Genomic DNA, 24,018 nt, shown 5'->3' on the forward strand with positions numbered 1-24,018 from the left:
ACTTGTGCTCTCTCTCCTCTTTATCCTTTATAGGCATTTTCTCCAACAAACATCTTGTACTTTGAACTGCATCTTGGCTTCTTCTTTCCAAAGGACTTCCTCTCCCAGACTTGCATCATCATCGCTGGTAGATAACTTAGGCTTGAATAAATTAAGTGGCTCACCTCAGGTCCCACAAATGTTAAATGGACTATTTTTTCACAATATTTTTTCTCATACTGAATAATATCCATGAAATCATGCAATTGATGTGGAAGTTATAATTCCCTAATTCACATTGAAAGTATAACTATTAAATTTAAAATAAAAACCAAGACTAAGTCTGGCTAACTTAGTTATCCCACATTGGAAAAGTACATAATATCATATTTTTTTTGTGGAGAATTTATTTGTTCTATGAAACCATATTTGGCCAAGAGTTAATCTTTGAGATTTAGTCAACGTAGTCATTCTGAAGACATGGAATACCTATCACCTTACTGAGAAACCAATTTCAATGCTTACGGCTGCCAGCCTCTGTTAGACACTTCATCTTAGTGTCTAACATAGACACTTCCATCAAACAGCAAAGGAGACAGTCCAGTTTTATGCCCTCCAAGCCAATATTCTATTCATATTGTCTCTAAAATGGAGTATGTGCACTTAAATGTGCAAGATAATTAGAGTGACAAAGGAAATATTTTAACTCTATTTTATGGGCACAAAATTAAACTTTTACTAATAGGTTGGTGCAAAAGGAATTGCAGCTTTTGCCATTACATTCAACAGCAAAAACCACAATTACTTTTGAACCAACCAAATACTTAAAATAGGTGGACACCAGTTCAGATATTCCACATGTATAAAGTATGTATGCTCAAAAATGGAGATAACTGTTAAAACCTGCTGTCTAAAATTAACAAAACACAAACCTTACATTCTAGTGAAGAAGACAACAAATATAAATTAATGCTATATGCATATACACTATACAAAATATAGTATACACTATACAAAATATATCTTTCTGCCCCTGATGCAGGTTTGACTCTTATGAAAGGAGAAGTGAGAGCCTAAAAGCCTTAGGTAGGAAGAGCCTCAGACTGTGCTCATTCTGAGAAAGTCTCAACCAATTTAGCAGTGAGCTCTGGCACAAAGATTGCCCATAGAGGAGTCTCACACTAGCTAGAAACAATGAGCCCTTATACCAACACCATGTGCAGTCATTACCTGTGGACTGCCCAGAACGAATGGCCTCAGCTCATTGGCTTGGACACTGAAGGAAGATATTTTGTATAGTGTATATGCACTATCCAAAAATGTAGAAGACAAATATAAATTAATTGTATATTCATATACACTATACAAAATATAAATGTAGAAAAGGAGAACAGGGAGTGCTCTTGTGAGATTCAAGATTAAATGTGGTTCTGAGGTAGGACCTCACTGTAAAGGTGATGACTAAGCAAAGACCCGAAGAGGGTGAGAAAGCCAGCTCAGTAGTAACTTGGGAAAAGAGTGCTCCAGAGAGAGGAACTAGGATTGTCCTTTTGCTAGGGGCACAGCCCAATAAAGGTGTAACTAACATCCTTTTTTATCACAAAGTTGGACATTCAAAACACTAAACATAACTAATTTATGCCGGAGGTTGCAAATGTTTTTTGTGAAAAATCAGACCTTGGCAATGACCTTGAGCAGTAGGATATAAGTAACTTCCACAAACTTAGTGTTCCAGTAATAGAACACTAGGCATAAATGGGTTAAGCATCATTGCTGTCCCCAAACTCTGGACCCCTGCCTGATGAATAAGCTGCCACCTAAGACACTGATTCATCAATTAAACTTGAGGCATGTTGTTAGTGATAGAACCTTCATGATAATGATCCAGAATTCCAGATTCTGGAGTATTCAGAGGTGGAAATTCATAGTCCATGCTCAAGATCAAATGGCACCTCTCAGACTGGAAAATCCTTCTGAAGTCAGTTCCAGGCATCCCTGGAAGCCTGGATAATTTGGGAAAAGGCTGAGTCAATGTAAGGTAATACAGCAGACCGAAGCCCCCATAGTTCATGCCAGAATTGACAAAGTGGAAAAACACTCAGGTAGTCAAGCACTCAGGGACCGTTCTAGATGCAAGTGGCCTAACCTCTTCTCCCTCATGCAAGTTTGGCTTAAATTCTTACAGCTAAAATCATGAGTCCTTTGTTATGAGAAAAATGATATAAGATGTGACATTTACCATAAATAGTTATGTTGTTGAACATTCTGCTAAAACTTCTTTGGGTGAAGAAAAGATCACATTTTTGGATACGGATGTAAAACTTGTGTTTTAGTCTCCAAGCCTTTAAAATGGGATGAGTATACACCCCATAGGGTTGTTATGATGAGGAATAAATGAAGTAACATTTGACAAAATGCTTGAAACATATAAAACATGGTACAAATGCTTTTTAAGTAAAACAGAATTCTCTCTTTTTAGCATGGATAGTTTCGTTTGTTTGTTTTTTTGTTTATTTATTTATTTATTTATGAGACAGGGTCTCACTCTGTTACCCAGGCTGGAGCCTCAACCTCCTGGGCTAAAGCCATCCTCCCACCTCAGTTTCCCAAGTAGCTGGGACGAGAGGCATGTGCCACCATGCACCCAGCTAATTTTTTAATTTTTTTGTAGAGATGAAGTCTCAGTATATTGCCCAGGTTGGTCCTGAATTCCTAGTGTCAAGGGATCCTCTGGCCTCGGCTTCCCAAAGTTTTGGGAATATAGACATAAGTCATCACACTCGGCAAAACAGAATTCTCATTTAAACTTCCTATGCAACGTTACTTCCAAAGACTTACCTCTTTCACCTTCATCAAAGAAAAAAGACAATTCCTGAGAGACTTTTACACAGAAATGTTTAAAACACAACTTTTTATACATTATAAGTCTAGAAGCTCTGTCAAGTTTATATCAAACCTTTAACTGAATTTCAAAGTGAATGGTGTAATAGATGACCACAAAGATTATCAAATGAATACTTTATTAGAGACATAACACGTATAAAATAAATTTCTTTTCATCAAGGAGTTACCAGATTTTAAAACCAACCAACACTTTCTCATTTTTACAGCTAAGATATGTTAAATTCTTAAACGCCATAATTTTTGTTCAACTCCTTTGTCATTCAACTCACAAATCTAGAATGCAATTAATCTACAAATCTAAGTATTCACAGATGTGTCTTAGGCTTGGTTTGTAACAATCTAGAAGCAATCCATTTACAAAAATGCCACCAAAGCATTTTAAAGAAATCAATTTAATGCCACCAAACAGAAGACTGCTATACTGGGAAACAAAAAAAGTCTCACAACTAAATTCTAGCAGACTAAACGATTCCAACTAGAATAGACTATATATCCATATGGCACATTTATGACTTTGTAATATGTAATTCATAACACAGGTTTAGGTGTGTGGTATGGAGCTGGGAGAACCAAGGAAGTAGGATATTACAGAAAATATCTGATGTAAGTACAAAGTCATATGCCTGATTTCCTCATGTCTTCTGTCTTGATATTTTTATCACAAACCAAGATCTAACAGGGTTCTTTCTAGAGGATTATTAGATAGGTAACACTTGATCATTAAGCACTGATCATGCCACTCATTCACGGTTGTTCTATGTTCCATGAACTCTAATAGCCCAACTTATACATGGCACTCCAAGGGGATGCTTCAGCCAGAAAGTAAAGGGCTGAAAGAGTAGAGCAATACAAAAGCCCTAGTGTGGTGGGAACTGTGGCCTCACTCTAACTTGTTCTTCCATTCAAAACATTTTGGCACCTTTCCATGACCAGGATCTCTACAGGTAGGTTAAAATACTTTTCTGTGCTATTTAGCCAGAAATAGTTTTTGTGCTGGCTATGATTTTAAAACTGATTTTGTCTGTCACCAGTGCAAAAACAATATAGATGTCTGGGCTAATGCAAAAACAAGAATCTACAACTTTATTCAAATTTAACTCAAAGTAATGTAAAATAATTAGAAGTAAAAACTTAATTCTTCTGAGAGCTCTATTTGGAAAAGCTTCACATCTCCACACACAAATATGGGTATGTTCATGCACAGGGTAAACAACTGTATACTGAAGCATAAACTCAAAGTAAGACATAAGTAGCTAGATACCAGTTCCAGTAGTGGTTAATGGTCTCTGGGGATCCCATTTTAAGCACTCTCAGATGAGGATCTTGCTCAGTTGTTAGACTATCATTAGTTTGATTAAGCAACTAACGTTTACTTCATAAATTACTTTTGCCTACATCCAGGACTCTGCCTGAGATAGTCTGAGAAACCATACATTCCTCCAAAGGTAAGTATGTGACTATTAACACAAAGGCAATGTGATTATTGCATAATGAAGCTAAATATTATGTGGCTTGTCTATTAGGTTTATAGGTTTTCATGATCAGTTCAAGAAAATGCAGAACATATATAACTAAGGTTTTACACCAGTGGTCGACAAACTATGGCCCACAGGTTAAACCCAGCCTCCCCTTGTTTTTATAAATAAAGTTTTATTAGAACATAACCACACTCATTCATTTCTGTATTGTGTACAGCTGCTTTCATGCTATAGTTGTGACAGACTGTATGGCCCATGAAGCATAAATATTTACCTTCTGGCCCATTTTTTAAAAAGTGTGCCAATTCCTGGTTTACACTAAATTATAGAGTTCAGTGCGAAGCCTATTTGAAATGTGTTTTTTTAGGGAGTTGTAGTTACCAATTAGGTGACTCAGCAACCAAACAAAAGGGATACTAATTTTTTATGAATAATATATTTGTATTTTATGAACATAAAAGGAAACTTTCAGGAAGGAGGGGAGAGATGTAAAATAAAAGGCCATTTCTTTAATATCATAATAAAATTAACATTCCATCCATGAAATAAACCAAAATTTGAGCTTTGATAGTCTCTCTCTCTACTAAACAAATTACTTTTGGAATGTTTTTGCATCTGGACAAAATGGTATCCAAATTGATCAGACATATAAAGTAGACAAATGAAACTAACACACGACTGCCAGTTTCTAAGGAGTGTTACGGTCGCCATCTTCGTAAAGCCAGACCCAAACTGCAACCATAACAAGCTGTCGTCATAAAGGCAAAAATCTAAGAAAAAAGAAACAAAAATTCACATCAGATTTACAACACCGACTTAAAAGCAGTGGCCTCAAGAACAAACATATGAAGATTGACCAATCTACCTAAAAACACTTCAACACTTACAAAAATATTTTACATTGATTTATTTGATGATTTGTACAACTTATTTATTCCCTCATACAATTACCCCCCACTTCCTTTAAACATTTTAGCCCCTAATAATTTTCTCATTTGTGGACGAATTTACATTGAACATTTGTTCAATTTGTTCACATTCTGGGCTCACTTATTAAGTATTTGTGAATCCCCAGGCACTGTATTTAAAAATTCAGCATGAAGTTCTATTCATGTAGTGGCTTCACAGCCAAGGAAGCCAGCAACTATCAGAACCTGAGGATTCATCAAATAATTTCTGTGATGATGGAAGGCAACTTTAAAACTCAAGTAAGACAAGTGGAAATGAATTGTCAGGTTGGCTTGCTCTTGTATAGGAGACAGTCCTATGCACAAATCTACACTCTACTGTGAATTACTGTCCCGAGAATCTCTTTAGCACCAACTGTGTGTATATCACTGCACTTCATACATACAAACAGTAGATAGCATCCTCACCCTTTTGGGGCTTATGACCCATAGAAGACTAAAAGACAAAGAAAAAGCAGTTCAACATGATAAATGTTATGGTTTAGCACAGGGATTCTTAACTAGGAAGCTAGCTCTGGGAAGGAATACTAGATTCACCTATAGACCATTTTCACAGTTTAATTACCATTCTGCTCTTCTTTCCACCCTTCTGCTGATTGTTTCTCTGATACATTTCTAATCTAGACATTGTTTTCTGAATGAGAGCAATAGCGCTTGATATCTATTATTATGGAAAAGGAATTTTCCTATCTAATGTCCCAAATGGATGGCTGATACATTTTAGTTAGAATAAAACTCAAACTAGAGATTTACTTTGGAGTGAGCACATGGATGAAACGGGATGTAATGCTGAACTCGAAGCATGTAGAGGTTTACTGAGACAGCTTTACTTAGAAAGGGAAGGACAACAGGGACAAAGTCACAAAAGAGAAGCAGCCAGAAAAGAATTACAAGATGGAGAACACGGAAAACTAGGCCCTTAGGACAAAGGTGAGAAATGAAGGACCTCAGACAACCATCAAGTATTTCAGCAGCTACTATTCTTGTGAAAGCAGGTTCTAGGGTGACTATCAATAGATGTGGGGATACTTTAATGATCCAAGATATGAGAATCTAGCCTGTACCATTAAAAAGAAGGGACTAGAAGTAAGAAACATATAAAGGCAAATACAATGGGAATTGATGACTAATAGCAAGGAAAAAAGTCAAGTTCCTGAACTTTGCTTTGTAAAACTGTTAAAACCAAGGGTTTTCCAATGTGATTTTTGGATCACAAGGATTCTATGATCCTCAGGGATGATATGGTGGGTAGAGGCAGCTTTATGAAAAGAGAATGAACATCATTCAAGGCCCTCTTCCTCCACTTCAACTACAGCACCTAAACTTTTATTCTAGATTTATTGGGGTTTTAGGTAAGAATTCATTAAATGAAACTTTTATTTCTTTTATAAGCAAGTGTTAAAGTCACTAATCTATACTATAAACCTTTCAAAGCTAAAACCATGACTCCTTTTTGTTGTAATCCCACCTTCAGCCTAATTCTTCACAGGCACTCAATACATTTTGACAAATCCTACCAGAGACTTGGGAAACTTATAATAGTCTTGAAACCATTTGTCTTTTACCCCTCAAAACTCAAACTCTGGACATGTATTGTCTAACATGATAGCCACTAGGCACATGTGATTAAATTTATTAAAATTAACCCTAAAAATTCAGTTCCTTAGTCATACTAGTTATCTTTCTCACTCTTTCTCTCCCCCCACCAGACAGAGTCTCGGTCTGTCACTCAGACTGAAGTACAGTGGTGTGGTCTCTGCTCACTGCAACCTCCACCTCCTGGGCTCCTGAGCTCCTGGGTAGGTAGCACTACAGACACAAGCCACCAGGCCTGGCCAATTCTTTATTCTGGTTTGTTTTTTGTTTTTCCTTTTTCAGAGACAGGGTTTTGCTATGTTGACCAGGCTGGTCTCAAACTCCTGGCCTCAAGCAGTCCTCCCACCTCGGCCTACCGATGTGCTGGGATTATAGGCATGAGCTATGGCTCCTCAGCCTAGTTAATTTTCAATTGCTCAACAGCCACATGAGGCTAGTGGTCACCATTTTGGACAGCACTTACATGAAATATTCCTGTCACTGTAGAAAGTTCTACTAGACAGTGCTGCTCCAGACAGATTTCAATGACTATATGAGTACTGGGTTATTTATAGGCTACCTGGGGAACATAATAAAACATTAGGGTCACTAATTTGCCATATACTTATATTAAATATCACAATATTTTAGAAAATAATTTGGACTTCTGACATCTTAAAAATGATCTCTAACAACAAAAAATATATTATTTCTTCAAATTATCTATACAAAATGACAAATTAACTCCAGTATATGAATTAGATGATTTTAAAAATTTAATAAATACCCCAAGGAATGTATTTCATCTGCCTATCATCTACTACAATGGCTATTTGCCTTACTCACCCTGTCCTCAATACCCAGCAAAATTACTTGATAAATGGTAGGCCCACAGTAACTATTCATTGAATAAAAATAAATTGCAAGCAGCTATCGAATACTAAAGAACAAAACTGGGAGATCTCCTTTACCATCTCTGAAAGTTATCAGAAGCAAAAAACACAATTCTTTTTGCAAAGTAGACATTGCTGTGCAAAGCCAAGCAGTTCTAATGGTTCGCTATGATCTTACATGAACATCAACCTCTTTGTGCTACAGTTTAATCACCTACAATACTGGGGGTGATCATGGCACTTTGCTTACAGGGTTATTGTACAGATAAATAGCTATTATATAATTTAATGCTAATGGCTAGCATTAAAGGAAACGAATGTTGCCTGAGGAGTTTCTTGGAGGCCTTGACAGTAGAGCGGAAGTGCTGGTGAATGGTACTCATTGAATACTTACTGTGGCTGCTACGTTTATGTTATACTGGTTATCACTCAGGAGCGGCTGCAGGGTCATGGTTGTATTGCAGTGCAAATCATGCAGGGATGTGGCTGCTGCTTCCAATAAAAAGGCTCCAAAATAGAAGACAAATACTGTAAAATGGTAGGCAAAATCCTAAAAGAGGAGAGAAAAGACATCTGCAATTAAAAAATATATATTTTTCTGTTCCTTATTTTAAATGATGAAGTTTAGGTTTAGCAAGATCAAAACATTTAATTAAACAACCTTAACTATATTCACTGTTTATCTTAGCTGCTTTAGAAATGTCAGGCTATTAGAATCCAAGTGGAAATCAACCAACCCATCTTAATTGGCACATTGGTAAACCTTTCCATATACTGAATTTTATAATATATAATTTTAATTTGGATTAAGATGCCATAGAGATCAATGTTAATTAGGATAATATAAAAAAGCCATAACATATGCTGTCTTTAAAATTCAAGTAAAATAGCATTTAAATAACATATTTTTATTATGGTTATTATACGTATTCATACACATTACATAATTTTATTTTTGAGCAGTTATTTTTATCATTAGAGATTTTCCACTGAAAGATACAGAAGACTAATAATAGAATTCAATAACACATATTCATATATTTCATTAAAAACTACTAACATGTACTTTGACCAAAAGTATAAGAACTCGTTTATTAGGTTTCTTTGTATGTTGCTGACATTCATATGAAGCATAACACTATTACAGTTCATATTGTCTTATCTGAATTAATATACTGTCAACACATCACTGTTTTTAATAGCTCCCACATATCAGGTACCTTACGTGCATTGTTACTCATCCTTATAACCACCATTTATTGTCTCCATTTTACAAAGAATTTCTTCTTTCTTTTCAGTTAAATGACTGTTTAAAGCCACACAAATATTAACTTTGGGAGGGAGAAAAACATGTAGTGTGTCTAGTCCCAAAGTCCAGTTTCTTTAGTTTTCAGAAAAAATTAATTGACCAAAATACATATTTATCAAGTACACGATGTTCTGAAATATTTATACATTGTGGGATGGCTAAATTGAGCATATATATATATATATATATATATATATATATATATATCCTCCTATAAATATTTTTGTGGGGAGAACATTTGGAATCTTTTTTACGCATTTTTCAAGAATATAATAATACACTGTTATTAACTATAGTCACCACGCTATATAACAGATCTCTTGAACTCATTTCTCCTAACTGAAATTTTGTATTCTTTGACCAACATTTCCCCAGTCTCCCATTACCCCATACCCTGGTAATCACCATTCTATTCTCTACTTCTGTGAATTCAACTTTTTAAGATTTCACATATAAGTGAGATCATGTGGTACTGGTCTTTCTGTGCTTGACTTATTTCACATAACATAATGTTCATCTATATTGCAAATGACAGGATTTCAGCCTTTTTAAAGGCTGAATTAGTATTGTGAATATATACTGCATTTTCTTCATTCCTCTATGACCCTTAGGTTGATTCCATATCTTGGCTGTAATGAATATGAGAATGCAGATATCTCACTGATTTCATTTCCTTTGGATATATACCCAGGTGTGGGATTGCTTGATCATATGGTAGTTCTATTTTTAACTTTTTGAGGAACTTCCACAATGTTCTCTATAATGACTGTACTAATTTACATTCCTACCAACAGTGTGTAAGGGTTCCGTTTGAAGTCTTTTCTATCAAACCTATTATTGATTTCTATTACTGTTATAGCAATATTACAAAGGAGAGCATTGCACTGCCTTTGTAAACGGCCATACAGCAAATGATACTGTTCATAGAAATTGTTCTCACATCTGGCCAGGCACGGTGGCTCACACCTGTAATTCCAGCACTCTGGGAGGCTGAGGCGGGCAGATCATGAGGTCAGGAGATAGAGACCATCCTGGCTAACACGGTGAAACCCTGTCTCTACTAAAAAATACAAAAAATTAGAGGGGCCTGGTGGTAGGCACCTGTAGTCCCAGCTACTCGGGAGGCTGAGGCAGGACAATGGTGTAAACCTGGGAGGCAGAGCTTGCAGTGAGCCGAGATTGCACCACTGCACTCCAGCCTGGGCAACAGAGCAAGACTCTGTCTTAAAAAAAAAATAGGCCCAAGATGGCTGAATAGGAAGAGCTCCAGCCTCCAGCTGTGAGTGACACAGAAAACGGGTGAATTCTGCATTTTCAACTGAGGTACTGGGTTCATCTCACTGGGGAGTGCCGGACAATCGGTGCTGGTCAGCTGGTGCAGCCCAACCAGCGAGAGCTGAAGCAGGGCGAGGCATCGCCTCACCTGGGAAGCGCAAGGGGGAAGGGAATCCCTTTTCCTAGCCAAGGGAAACTGAGACACACAACACCTGGAAAACTGGGTAACTCCCACCCTAATACTGCGCTTTACCAAGGGTCTTAGCAAACAGCACACCAGGAGATTATACACCACACCTGGCCCAGAGGGTCCCCTGCCCACGGAGCCTCCCTCATTGCTAGCACAGCAGTATGAGATCTAACTGCAAGGTGGCAGCAGCGAGGCTGGGGGAGGGGCGCCAGCATTGCTGAGGCTTAAGTGGGTAAACAAAGCCACCATGAAGCTGGGTGGAGCCCACCGCAGCTCAAGGAGGTCAGCCTGCCTCTGTAGAGTCCTCCTCTGGGACAGGGCATAGCTAAACAAAAAGCAGCAGAAACCTCTGCAGATGTAAATGCCCCTGTCTGATAGCTTTGAAGACAGCAGTAGATCTCCCACCATGAAGGCTGAGATCTGAGAACGGACAGACTGCCTGCTGATCAAGTGAGTCCATGACCTGTAAGTAGCCTAACTGGGAGACATCCCCCACTAGTGCAGACCAACACATCACATGGCGGGGTACACCCCTGAGATGAAGCTTCCAGAGCAAGAATCAGACAGCAACACTCGCTGTTCAGCAATATTCTATCTTCTGCAGCCTCTGCTGCTGATACCCAGGCAAACAGGGTCTGGAGTGGACCTCGAGCAAACTCCAACCGACCTACAGCTGAGAGTCCTGACAGTTGGAAGGAAAACTAACAAACAGAAAGGACACCCACACCAAAACCCCATCAGTACATCACCATCATCAAAGATCAAAGGCAGATAAAACCATAAAGATGGGGAGAAAGCAGTGCAGAAAAGCTGGAAATTCAAAAAAAATCAGAGTGCATCTCCACCTCCAAAGGAATGCAGCTCATCGCCAGCAATGGAACAAAGCTGGATGGAGAATGACTTTGACAAGTTGAGAGAAGAAGGCTTCAGTCCATCAAACTTCTCAGAGCTAAAGGAGGAACTATGTAACCAGCACAAAGAAACTAAAAACCTTGAAAAAAGAATGGATGAATGGATAACTAGAATAATCAATGCAGAGAAGACCTTAAAAGAACTGACAGAGATGAAAACCATAACATGAGAACTACATGACAAATCCACAAGCTTCAGTAACCAACTCGATCAACTAGAAGAAAGATTATCAGTGATTGAAGATCAAATGAATGAAATAAAGCAAGAAGAGAAGTGTGGAGAAAAAAGTAAAAAGAAATGAACAAAGCCTCCAAGAAGTATAGGATTATGTGAAAAGACCAAATCTACGTCTGATTGGTGTGCTTAAAGTGAGGGGGAAAATGGAACCAAGTTGGAAAACACTCTGCAGGATATCATCCAGGAGAACTTCCCCAACCTAGTAAGGCAGGCCAATATTCAAATTCAGGAAATACAGAGAATGCCACAAAGATACTCCTCGAGAAGAGCAACTCCAAGACACATAATTGTCAGATTCACCAAAGTTGAAATGAAGGAAAAAATGTTAAGGGCAGCCAGAGAGAAAGGTCGGTTTACACACAAAGGGAAGCCCATCAGACTAACAGCAGATCTCTCGGCAGAAACTCTCCAAGCCAGAAGAGAGTGGGGGCCAATATTCAACATTCTTAAAGAAAAGAATTATCAACCCAGAATTTCATATCCAGCCAAACTAAGTTTCATAAGTGAAGGATAAATAAAATCCTTTACAGACAAGCAAATGCTTAGAGATTTTGTCACCACCAGGCCTGCCTTACAAGAGACCCTGAAGGAAGCACTAAACATGGAAAGGAACAACAAGTACCAGCCATTGCAAAAACATGTCAAAATGTAAAGTCCATTGATGCTAGGAAGAAATTGCATCAACTAGCGAGCAAAATAACCAGCTAATATCATAATGACAGGATCAAGTTCACACATAACAATATTAACCTTAAATGTAAATGGAGTAAATGCTCCAATTAAAACACAAAGACTGGAATGGATAAAGAGTCAAGACCCATCAGTTTGCTGTATTCAGGAGACCCATCTCACATGTAGAGACACACATAGGCTCAAATAAAGGGATGGAGGAAGATCTACCAAGCAAATGGAAAACAAAAAAAAAGCAGGGGTTGCAATCCTACTCTCTGATAAAACAGACTTTAAACCATCAAAGATCAAAAGAGACAAAGAAGGCCATTACATAATGGTAAAGGGATCAATTCAACAGGAAGAGCTAACTATCCTAAATATATATGCACCTAATACAGGAGAACCCAGGTTCATAAAGCAAGTCCTTAGAGACTGACAAAGAGACTTAGACTCCCATACAATAATAATGGGAGACTTTAACACCCCACTGTCAACATTAGACAGATCAACAAGACAAAGTTAACAAGGATATCCAGGAATTGAACTCAACTCTGTACCAAGCGGACCTAATAGACATCTACAGAACTCTCCACCCCAAATCAACATAATACACATTCTTGTCAGCACAACACACTTATCCCAAAGTTGACCACATAGTTGGAAGTAAAGCACTCCTCAGCAAATGTACAAGAACAGAAATTATAACAAACTGTCTCTCAGACCACAGTGCAATCAAACTAGAACTCAGGACTAAGAAACTCAATCAAAACCGCTCAACTACATGGAAACTGAACAACCTCCGCCTGAATGACTACTGGGTACATAACGAAATGAAGGCAGAAATAAAGATGTTCTTTGAAACCAATGAGAACAAAGATACAACATACCAGAATCTCTGGGACACATTTAAAGCAGTGTGTAGAGGGAAATTTATAGCACTAAATGCCCACAAGAGAAAGCAGGAAAGATCTAAAATTGACACTCTAACATCACAATTAAAAGAACTAGAGAAGCAAGAGCAAACACATTCAAAAGCTAGCAGAAGGCAAGAAATAACTAAGATCAGAGCAGAACTGAAGGAGATAGTGAAAAAAAAACCCTCCAAAAAATCAATGAATCCAGGAGCTGGTTTTTTGAAAAGATCAACAAAATTGATGGACCGCTATCAAGACTAATAAAGAAGAAAACAGAGAAGAATCAAATAGATGCAATAAAAAATGATAAAGGGGATATCACCACTGACCCCACAGAAATACAAACTACCATCAGAGAATACTATAAACACCTCTACGCAAATAAAACTAGAAAACCTAGAAGAAATGGATAATTTCCTGGACACTTACACTCTCCCAAGACTAAACCAGGAAGAAGTTGAATCCCTGAATAGACCAATAGCAGGCTCTGAAATTGAGGCAATAATTAATAGCCTACCAACCAAAAAAAGTCCAGGACCAGACGGATTCAGAGCCGAATTCTACCAGAGGTACGAGGAGGAGCTGGTACCATTCCTTCTGAAACTATTCCAATCAAAAGAAAAAGAGGGAATCCTCCCTAACTCATTTTATGAGGCCAACATCATCCTGATACCAAAGCCTGAGAGAGATACAACAAAAAAAGAGAATTTTAGACCAATATCCCTGATGAACATAGATGCAAACATCCTCAATAAAATACTGGCAAACCGAATCCAGCAGCACATCAAAAAGCTTATCCACCATGATCAAGTGGGCTTCATCCCTGGGATGCAAGGCTGGTTCAACATATGCAAATCAATAAACGTAATCCAGTATATAACAGAACCAAAGACAAAAACCACGTGATTATCTCAATGGATGCAGAAAAGGCCTTTGACAAAATTCAACAGCCCTTCATGCTAAAAACTCTCAATAAATTTGGTATTGATGGAACATATCTCAAAATAATAAGAGCTATTTATGACAAATCCACAGCCAATATCATACTGAATGGGCAAAAACTGGAAGCATTCCCTTTGAAAACTGGCACAAGACAGGGATGCCCTCTCTCACCACTCCTATTCAACATAGTGCTGGAAGTTCTGGCTAGGGCAATCAGGCAAGAGAAAGAAATAAAGGATATTCAGTTAGGAAAAGAAGAAGTCAAATTGTCCCTGTTTGCAGATGACATCATTTTATATTTAGAAAACCCCATCTTCTCAGCCCAAAATCTCCTTAAGCTGATAAGCAACTTCAGCAAAGTCTCAGGATACAAAATGAATTTGCAAAAATCACAAGCATTCTTATACACCATTAGCAGACAAACAGACAGCCAAATCATGAATGAACTCCCATTCACAATAGCTTCAAAGAGAATAAATACCTAGGAATCCGACTTACAAGGAATGTAAAGAACCTCTTCAAGGAGAAATACAAACCACTGCTCAGTGAAATAAAAGAGGACACAAACAAATGGAAGAACATTCCATGCTCATGGATGGGAAGAATCAATATTGTGAAAATGGCCATACTGCCCAAGGTAATTTATAGATTCAATGCCATCCCCATTAAGCTACCAATGACTTTCTTCACAGAATTGGAAAAAACTGCTTTAAAGTTCATATGGAACCAAAAAGAGCCCACATTGCCAAGACAATCCTAAGCCAAAAGAACAAAGCTGGAGGCATCACACTACCTGACTTCAAACTACACTACAAGGCTACAGTAACCAAAACAGCATGGTACTGGTACCAAAACAGAGACATAGACCAATGGAACAGAACAGAGCTCTCAGAAATAATACCACACATCTACAGCCATCTGATCTTTGACAAATCTGACTAAAACAAGAAATGGGGAAAGGATTCCCTATTTAATAAATGGTACTGGGAAAATTGGCTAGCCATAAGTAGAAAGCTGAAACTGGATCCTTTCCTTACTCCTTATATGAAAATTAATTCAAGATGGATTAGAGACTTTAATGTTAGACCTAAATCCATAAAAACCTTAGAAGAAAACCTAGGTAATACCATTCAGGACATAGGCATGGGCAAGGGCTTCATGTCTAAAACACCAAAAGCAACGGCAACAAAAGCCTAAATTGACAAATGGGATCTAATTAAACTAAACAGCTTCTGCACAGCAAAAGAAACTACCATCAGAGTGAACAGGCAACCTACAGAATGGGAGAAATTTTTTGCAATCTACTCATCTGACAAAGGGCTAATATCCAGAACCTATAAAGAACTCAATCAAATTTACAAGGGAAAAACAACCCCATCAAAAAGTGGGCAAAGGATATGCACAGACACTTCTCAAAAGAAGACATTCATACAGCCAACAGACACATGAAAAAATGCTCATCATCACTTGCCATCAGAGAAATGCAAATCAAAATCACAGTGAGATACAATCTCACACCAGTTAGAATGGCAATCATTAAAAAAATCAGGAAACAACAGGTGCTGGAGAGGATGTGGAGAAATAGGAACACTTTTACACTCTTGGTGGGACTGTAAACTAGTTCAACCATTGTGGAAAACAGTGTGGCGATTCCTCAAGGATCTAAAACTAGAAATACCATTTGACCCAGCTATCCCATTACTGGGCATATACCCAAAGGATTATAAATCATGCTGCTATAAAGACACATGCACATGTATGTTTACTGCAGCACTATTCACAATAGCCAAGACTTGGAACCAACCCAAATGTTCATCAATGACAGACTGGATTAAGAAAATGTGGCACATATACACCATGGAATACTATGCAGCCATAAAGAAGGATGAGTCCTTGTCTTTTGTAGGGACATGGATAAAGCTAGAAACCATCATTCTGAGCAAACTATCGCAAGAACAGAAAACCAAATACCGCATGTTCTCACTCATAGGTGGGAATTGAACAATGAGATCACTTGGACACAGGAAGGGGATCATCACACACCGGGTCCTACTGTGGGGATGCAGCAGGGGGTAGGGATAGCATTAGAAGATATAACTAATGTAAATGATGAGTTAATGGGTGCAGCACACCAACATGGCACATGTATACATATGTAACAAACCTGCACGTTGTGCACATGTACCCTAGAAGTTAAAGTATAATAAAAATAAATAAAAAATAAACTGTTCTCATATTTAAGTATGTAAGAACTACAAAGATGTGCTTTCTATTAAGTAACTCTCATTTGTAAACTGATTCACAAATGCCTTCAAAAGATTTAAGAAAAGTGTTACTGGCCACATGTCTAATCTATAGCAGAGATGCTCAAATACATGTGTTTATTCAACAAATATTAGTTGATGAAGGTCAAACCCCAAATTCAAATGTCATCATTTTTAATGGCTAAATGAAATGATGATAGATTGTAGTAAGAAAAATTTAGGCACTCATTTAACTTACTGAGGTGAATCATCAGAAATAGTTGATCTTGTAATAAAGAGATTTGATGACAGGACCTGCAACTCTTGGTATGATCTGATCCCTTGATTTCTCCACCATTACATAGCTTTTTCAATGTCACCCACATTCACCTCATTTTGGTCCCTAGGAAGCATTTTATAGCTCAAGGATGCTACTCTTTACACATAGTATTGTCTCTGCCAGAAAGGATTCTGCCCACAAGCAATTACTGCTTGCCCTTTCCCCCCTCTCTCTATTCCTGCCAATTTTGCTTCTTCCTCCCTCCTTTTCAGAAGTATCTGAATTGTGGTTTCAAGGCTTTCCTGTCCAATCCTATTCTTTCGCCTTTCATCTTTTATAGGTGTTACTTCCCAATACACTTCTTGCGCTTCTCACTCCGTATGCTTCGGTCATCCTATCCAGCCAGGGTCATATATACTCTTGGTGTTAGAAGAAAGTACATAGTATGGAATTTACGGCAATTCCAGTGTGAAAATCACGATGGAGGTTCCTGGAGTTTTAGAGCCTCTAGTAACCTGCACTGGAGAGCGACAAGTCTTTGAAAAGCAGCTCCTAGTACTAGACCTGGTAGAAAAGAAACACTTGATCATGAGACACCAGTGGCCAGGCATCCAGAACTGCTTATTTTGAGTTGGGTTCCATGGAAGCCACTAACTCAAAAAGTCAGGTGGGCCAGCAGCTGTCTCCTTGTGATAGGAAGGACACATATATTGACCTGAGCAAGACCAGTTAACAAGAGTTAACTGCATGAGCAGGTAGCCTAGGCTCTCACATTATTCACCAGAGTGGAACTGCTCTCCTTCCTCAGTTCATACCTATGGCCACAGGGAAGAGGGGTTTCCTTATGCCCACCTGAAGGAGAAAAAACCCTGAGCTTTGTTTTTGGAAGAGTTGGCTCCTATGTGCTTGCAAGGTGGAAAGGGACAGCAGCTGTATTGTATGTGCATTATAGCCACATTCAGAGTTGGCTTCGAAAGACTGGTTAGGGAATATTTTCCCAGTTGGTAGAGCTGAGTGATGATGCATGTCACACACTTTGCTCAGAAAGAAAAGTGGCCCATGGCTGGGTGCGGTGGCGTGTGTCTTTAATCCCAGTACTTTGGGAGGCCGAGGTGGTGGATCACTTGAGGTCAGGAGTTCCAGACCAGCCTAGCCAACATGGCAAAAGCCCATCTCTACTAAGAATACAAAAATTAGCTGGGCATGGTGGTGCATGCCAGTAATCCCAGTTACTCAGAAGGCTGAGGCAGGAGAATCGCTTGAATCCAGGAGGCGGAGGTTGTAATGAGCAGGGATCCTGCCACTGCACTCCATGCTGGGCGATAGAGGAAGACTCCGTCTCAAAAAAAAAAAAAAAAAAAAAAAAAAAAGAAGGAAAGAAAAGAGGCCCATAGTGAGAATATACATAGACTGATAATCAATAGCAAACAGCCTACTGTACTTGTCAGGGCCATGGGATAAAACAGATCAGAGCTTCAGGGACAAGGAAGGGATATGGGATTAGGCATACTATGTGAAGATCTGTCACTTGGTAATGCTTACCAGAAGCATCGCTTTGGAATGCTATGTAGCCAAAAGGACCCTTCCAGTTGATGTTAGCAATCCTTTGTCATCAACCACTCCATACCTGGCATTATGGGCACATAAACAGAGTACCCATGGTCAGAGAAAGTGGCCATGGAAAGGCCCAAGAGCATGGCTTCCTTATTGCCAAAGATGATCTACCCACTGCTTCCTCTGAATGTTGAACTGTCAGCAACAGAGACTAACTCTGAGCTCCGGATAAGGGATTATCCTCAAGGGGACCAACCAGTCACCTGTAGTAAGTGTAAACTGAGCTCCTACCTTCCTGGAGGGCAAAATATTTCACTCTCACAAAAACAAACACCCGTAATGGTTATTCTCACGAAAATAGAATTACCTAGGGCATTGATTTATGAATTTGCTTTTCTGACTCTTAGAGCTTGAGCCACCAGCTATATCCAATGATTTACAGACTGCATTCACTCACAGGCTTTCACTCTGTCTCTGATCAAGGAAACTACTACTCAGCAAAGCCTGAGTGGAAATGGGTGCCTACCCCTGGGTTGGTTGCATCACGTACTGCACCACCTAGAAGCTGCTGGCCTGGCCTGATAGCACAAAGGAATGGCTGGCTGAAGGTATAGCTTGGAGGCACTAGTCTGTGAGGATAGGGGTCATCCTTTAGGATGCAGTAGATACACTGAAGAAGAGCTTCCTACATGTTATTGTGTCTCCATTGGAAGAATGGAAATTTAGGGGTAAAAGCAAGAGTTTCTCCAGTTGTCATCACTTCTAATAACCTGCTGAAATCCTTTATGATTTCTGCCTCCACAACTCTAGGTTTTTCATGGTCAAGGGTCCTTGTCCCCAAAGGGGTACTCTTGACAGAGGATACAGCAATAGTCCCATTGAGCTACAAGGTATGGCTACCCCCTGGCCACTTTGGACTCTTTTGCCCAGGGACAAAAAGGCAAGAAGAGGAGTTACCATCTTGACAAAGGTAGTTGCCACTAACATCAGGAGAAGGCAGAGCTGCTGGAAGTCAGGATGGCAGTAAAGAGCATGTATTGCCCTAGTGTATGTGCCACAGGAGGGCGAGAGGAATTATACGTAGACCTCAGATGATCTACCTGAGATCTTCTCGGAAGTCTCTCTGCCAAATGTGACTAAAAACAAACAAGTGTAGCAACGCTGGCCTGAAGCAGATGTGGTTGCCAGGTGCCCTCACTCTCTCCTGAATGAGAGTTTGGATTCACCACCAGGAAATCACTGAGAACACCAGACAGGAAAGCTGAGAAGAGGAATGTAAAATGGTCAGTGGAAGAGGAAGATGAGTACCAGTTGGCCTTGAGACCAACTCCAGTGAACGGAGATGTCATGTATCCCTCTAGCCTCTCTCCTTTAAGTCTGTCTTCAGGAAGAAAGGCACACTGGAACCCTGGAGGAGCGACTCCCCAGATGCATATGGAGAAATGGATCTGCAGTATGAGATGAGAGACTGGAGCATCTAATTGTGCACTGCACACATTTTCCATCAGGAAGGAACTTGATGTTTAGCTGTGAGGTGTGCAGGTAGCTGACAGCCTCCAGCTTCAGTGGATTTGGGATCTGCTACAATGCGTGAGCCAAGGCCACATTCTTCCTGGATATCCCCCATCCCCACAAGTGACAGCACAGTGGAGGTACTAGTGCTTGGCCACTTGTGCCCAACACACAACTCTTGAAGGACAGGCTGTGCTCTGAAGTTTTGTATGGATTTGGTCAAGACTTTGTGGAGTGTATCATTCTTGGTTTTCTTCCTGATCTTACTTCCTGACTTCCTCCTTTATTTTCTTTTACAAGTGTTATCTGCCCTTTTCCTTAAACAAACAATAACAACAAAATGCACAAAAAGCCCAAACCAAAACTCTTGTACTTCTATATCCATCTTAGAGTCTGCTTCCCAGTGGAGCTGAGATGACACACATGTTTTGGCACGCTAGGCTTTTCCTTTTTGGCAACTAACATAACATTAATTGATGCATTAATTACGTAACAATTTCTTTACTTACATTGTCTACTACAACAAACTCTTTGAGAGCAACTGCTAGATCTCTTTTTTCACAATTGTATTCCCAGGGCCTAGTATAGGGCCAACTACTCAGTAAATCTTCCCAACCCCTGGAGAGCTGTACCTATATTTGTATTTGGCCATCCTGAGTATACTATTCCAATTTGTGCCAGGTGTGGGATGTGCACTGGATGTGCGCAGAAGGGCTTCCACAAGGCTCACTCATTGCATTTGACAGCCCAGATCATTTCTGCTAAGTCAGTGGTTCTCAAACGTTAGCCTGCATCAGAACCACCTGGAGAGCTTGTTTAAACACAGACAACTGAGTCCTCCACCCAGAGTTTCTGACTTAGCAGGTCAGGGTGGAACCTGAGAATGTCCATTTTTGACATGTTTCCAGATGCTGCTGCTCTTCTGGCCAGGACCACCATTTGTGAACCTCTGCCTTAGGCTCCTGGCCTCTACTTACTAGCAGATGAACCCAGCCTCTTTCTGAGTTGCCTTCATGTGCTCTTGCTCTTTCACCAATCTTATCAATGCTCACATGCCCCAAGCACTGCCCACTTGTTTGCCTTTTCCTTAGGCAACCTCAGCCTCAAGCAGAGCTTTTTTTTTCCCCGGGCCCCCCCGCACCCCCCAAGAGTGACTATATCTCATATTCTTGTCTTAAGCCCATGCTTTGCTCTTCGGTTCAGAGTCAAAATTCCATCTACTAGTTAAAAAAAAGAAAAAGAAAAAAGCTGCATTGTGTATAGGGGGATCCTGGTTTACAGTAACAGCAGCAAGTAAAACAGATGACAACCACTTTGAACCTCAGTTTTCTCATTAGTAAAAATGAGAACAAGAATACTGATCCATAAAGAATTGTCATTAAGGTCAAATAAGCAAATGAATATAGGGCCAGAAATTATAGCTGAGGACATGTAAGATATTAAGCAGTGGATAGAGCTGGAGGCCGTTATTCTAAGTGAAGTAACTCACTTATTTGAAAACCAAATATTGTATGTTCTCAGTTGTAAGTGGGAGCCAAGCTATGGGCACACAAAGGTATACAGAGTGGTAGAATGGACACTGGAGACTCAGGAGTGGGTGAGGAGACGGGAAGGAGGGATGAAAAGAAACTACATATTGGGTACAATGTATACTACTTGGGGGACTGTTATACTAACATCTCAGATTTCACCACTATGCAATTCATTCATGTAATAATAAACCACTTTCACGCTACAAGCTATTGAAATAGAAAATATTTAAAAAAATAAAAATATGTTAAGTGATGTCCACAACAGGCAAATGATCAAATGTGTGCCAGTTAGACTTTGGGGGGGATGAAGGGAAACATGTTTAATTGCATAGGATTTTTTAAATAGCTCTATTTTCTAAAATGTATCTTTCCTTAGTACCCTTCCCCTACAAAAGAGACTATGAATTTAGAATCTTCTGTTTAAAGTTCCGCAAAAATGGTATTTTTTCCTCTCCAGAAAAAATAACAGAAACGCTATTTCAAAATCAAAATCTCCTTATTTTCCTGGAATAGAATGAGGCAAGTATTTAGTACTTTATATCTGTTATTAGATACTATATTTTTATTTCACTATTTATATCAAACCTAGAAAGTTCAGAAAAAACTGCTCAAGCTATCATGAATGTAAATTTAATTTCTTCATAAAACCCAGAAGACACAGCAAACTCAATATCCTACAACAAATACATCTAGAAAATAAGTTCTTTATCAAAATGCATTTTTGCTTCCTTCAAGCATGGTATAAAGTGGTAATAAGCTTATCACAGGGGAAAACAACTATTTTTGAGCCATTAACATCTAACAGTTCCAGAATGCAACAATTGTTACCAACTTGTGACAATTCCATTATATACATGGCTAAAAAGTTTTCCTGGGAGAGTGTACAAAATATATTACCAAACCTAACAAAAGTAAGCCATATAATAAAAAATGACTGAATAAAAACACAGAAACAAAACCAAAAATGACACACACACAAAAGAAGAAAAAAAGAGAAATCCTTTCTAAATAGGGAAAACATTTAATAAATTCCTTGAAGACAAGAGTTGGCTCTTAGAATGCATGCCTACCATACAGTCAACCCTGTGTATTGCTATTACCATTTTTTGCCTCAGTAACAGTGGACTACTCCAGCTAAAAGACCACAGGTAACCTTTGCAGCTGACCTGTGAAACAAAGATTTCCAATTTCAGCTGTCACTTTCATAGAGTAGCACAATTAAAACAACAGAAACGCTTACATTTAATTTCCTGAACATCAGATATAATGCTACAAATGGGTGGGAAATGCAAACTTGGAAAAACAAATAAGTTAATAAGGACATGAATGACTGTACTCAATACCAAAGATGATACTACCATTTTACAGAGGAAGAAATTAAAATTGAGAGAGGTTAACAATTGTGCCCAAGGCCACACAGCTACTAAGCAAACCAGATCTATGCTCAAAGCCCATGCAGGACTGTAACCACTGTACCCCACTTCCTTCTTAGCTTTATACTAAGCTGTGCCATTTGCCCCGGGGCTGGCTTAAAGGCCAGCCACACTCCCTACACTTCACCGCTAATAACATTTAGGATTACAGTTCCTCTCATGCCCTATAAATAAAACAAGAACAGATCTTTTTCTCTAACATCTGCACTAAAGCTGTGGAACAATATGCCGTTATACTTGAAAGGAATATACATAAAGCCTGACTGAAGGTCTGAGGTAAGCTTCTAAACACCAAAGTGTGATTATAACCTAATGGGCGTCCTTCCTGAACTTCACCGAAGCACTGTGATCCACTGAGTCATTCTAAAACAGTCTTAGAGAAGGAATGGCTGCAAGCATGACAGACAAGTTCTATATGTTAAGCAAAAAGTTGACCTAATTTAATGGTTCATAATTTTAAAAGTTGTGTTGATTGCAAATTCAATTATTTTATTTTATTTATTTTATTTTGAGAGACAAGGTCTTGCTCTGTCTCCTTGGCTGGAGTGCAGTGGTGTAATCATGGCTCACTGCAGCCTCGACCTTCTGGGCTCAAGTGATCCTCCTGCCTCAACTTCCTGAGTAGCTGGGACTACAGGAGTGCAACACCACGTCCAGCTATTTTTTGTAGTTTTTATAGAGACGGGGTTTCACCATGTTTCCCAGGCTGGCCTTGAACTCCTAGTCTCAAGTGATCTTCCTGCCTCAGCTTCCCAAAGTCTTGGGACTATAGGCATGAGCCACCGTACTTGGCCACAAATTCTTTTTATTCATTTTTTTTTTTTTGAGATGGAGTCTTGCTCTGTCACCCAGGCTGGAGTACAGTGGCACAATCTGGGCTCACTGCAACCTATGCCGGGTTCAAGCAATTCTTCTGCCTCTGCCTCCTGACTAGCTGGGACTACAGGCACACACCACCATGCCTGGCTAATTTTTGTACTTTTAGTAGAGATGGGGTGTCACCATTTTGGCCAGGTTGGTCTCGAACTCCCAACCTTGTGATTCACCTGCCTCGGCCTCCCAAAGTGCTGGGATTACAGGCATGAGCCACCACACCCGGCCACAAATTCATTTTTAAAAACTCACCAATTCTTTTTAATTTGGGACAGACATTGATTATCAATATGAAACATGCCCTTTTCTAAGTATTTATTTTCTGAAAAAAATATATATATTT

General features: G+C 39.1%; 1 protein-coding gene across 2 annotated transcripts in view; it reads right to left on the reverse strand.

The window, feature by feature from the left end:
- Window positions 1-4,918: 4,918 nt before the first annotated feature.
- The window catches only part of LOC105468529 (mal, T cell differentiation protein 2), a 33,182-nt gene continuing 14,082 nt past the window's right edge, over window positions 4,919-24,018 (reverse strand). For both annotated transcript variants that reach the window (XM_011718758.3, XM_011718757.3), the window contains exons 3-4: window positions 8,192-8,347; window positions 4,919-5,131 (exon numbers count right to left, since the gene is read on the reverse strand). In XM_011718758.3, coding sequence (XP_011717060.1) covers window positions 5,060-5,131; window positions 8,192-8,347 — 228 coding nt within the window. In that variant the 3' untranslated portion in view covers window positions 4,919-5,059. The remainder of the gene's footprint in view (window positions 5,132-8,191; window positions 8,348-24,018) is intronic.

The sequence above is a fragment of the Macaca nemestrina genome, chromosome 8, assembly GCF_043159975.1.
Source record: "Macaca nemestrina isolate mMacNem1 chromosome 8, mMacNem.hap1, whole genome shotgun sequence".
NCBI lineage: Eukaryota > Metazoa > Chordata > Mammalia > Primates > Cercopithecidae > Macaca > Macaca nemestrina.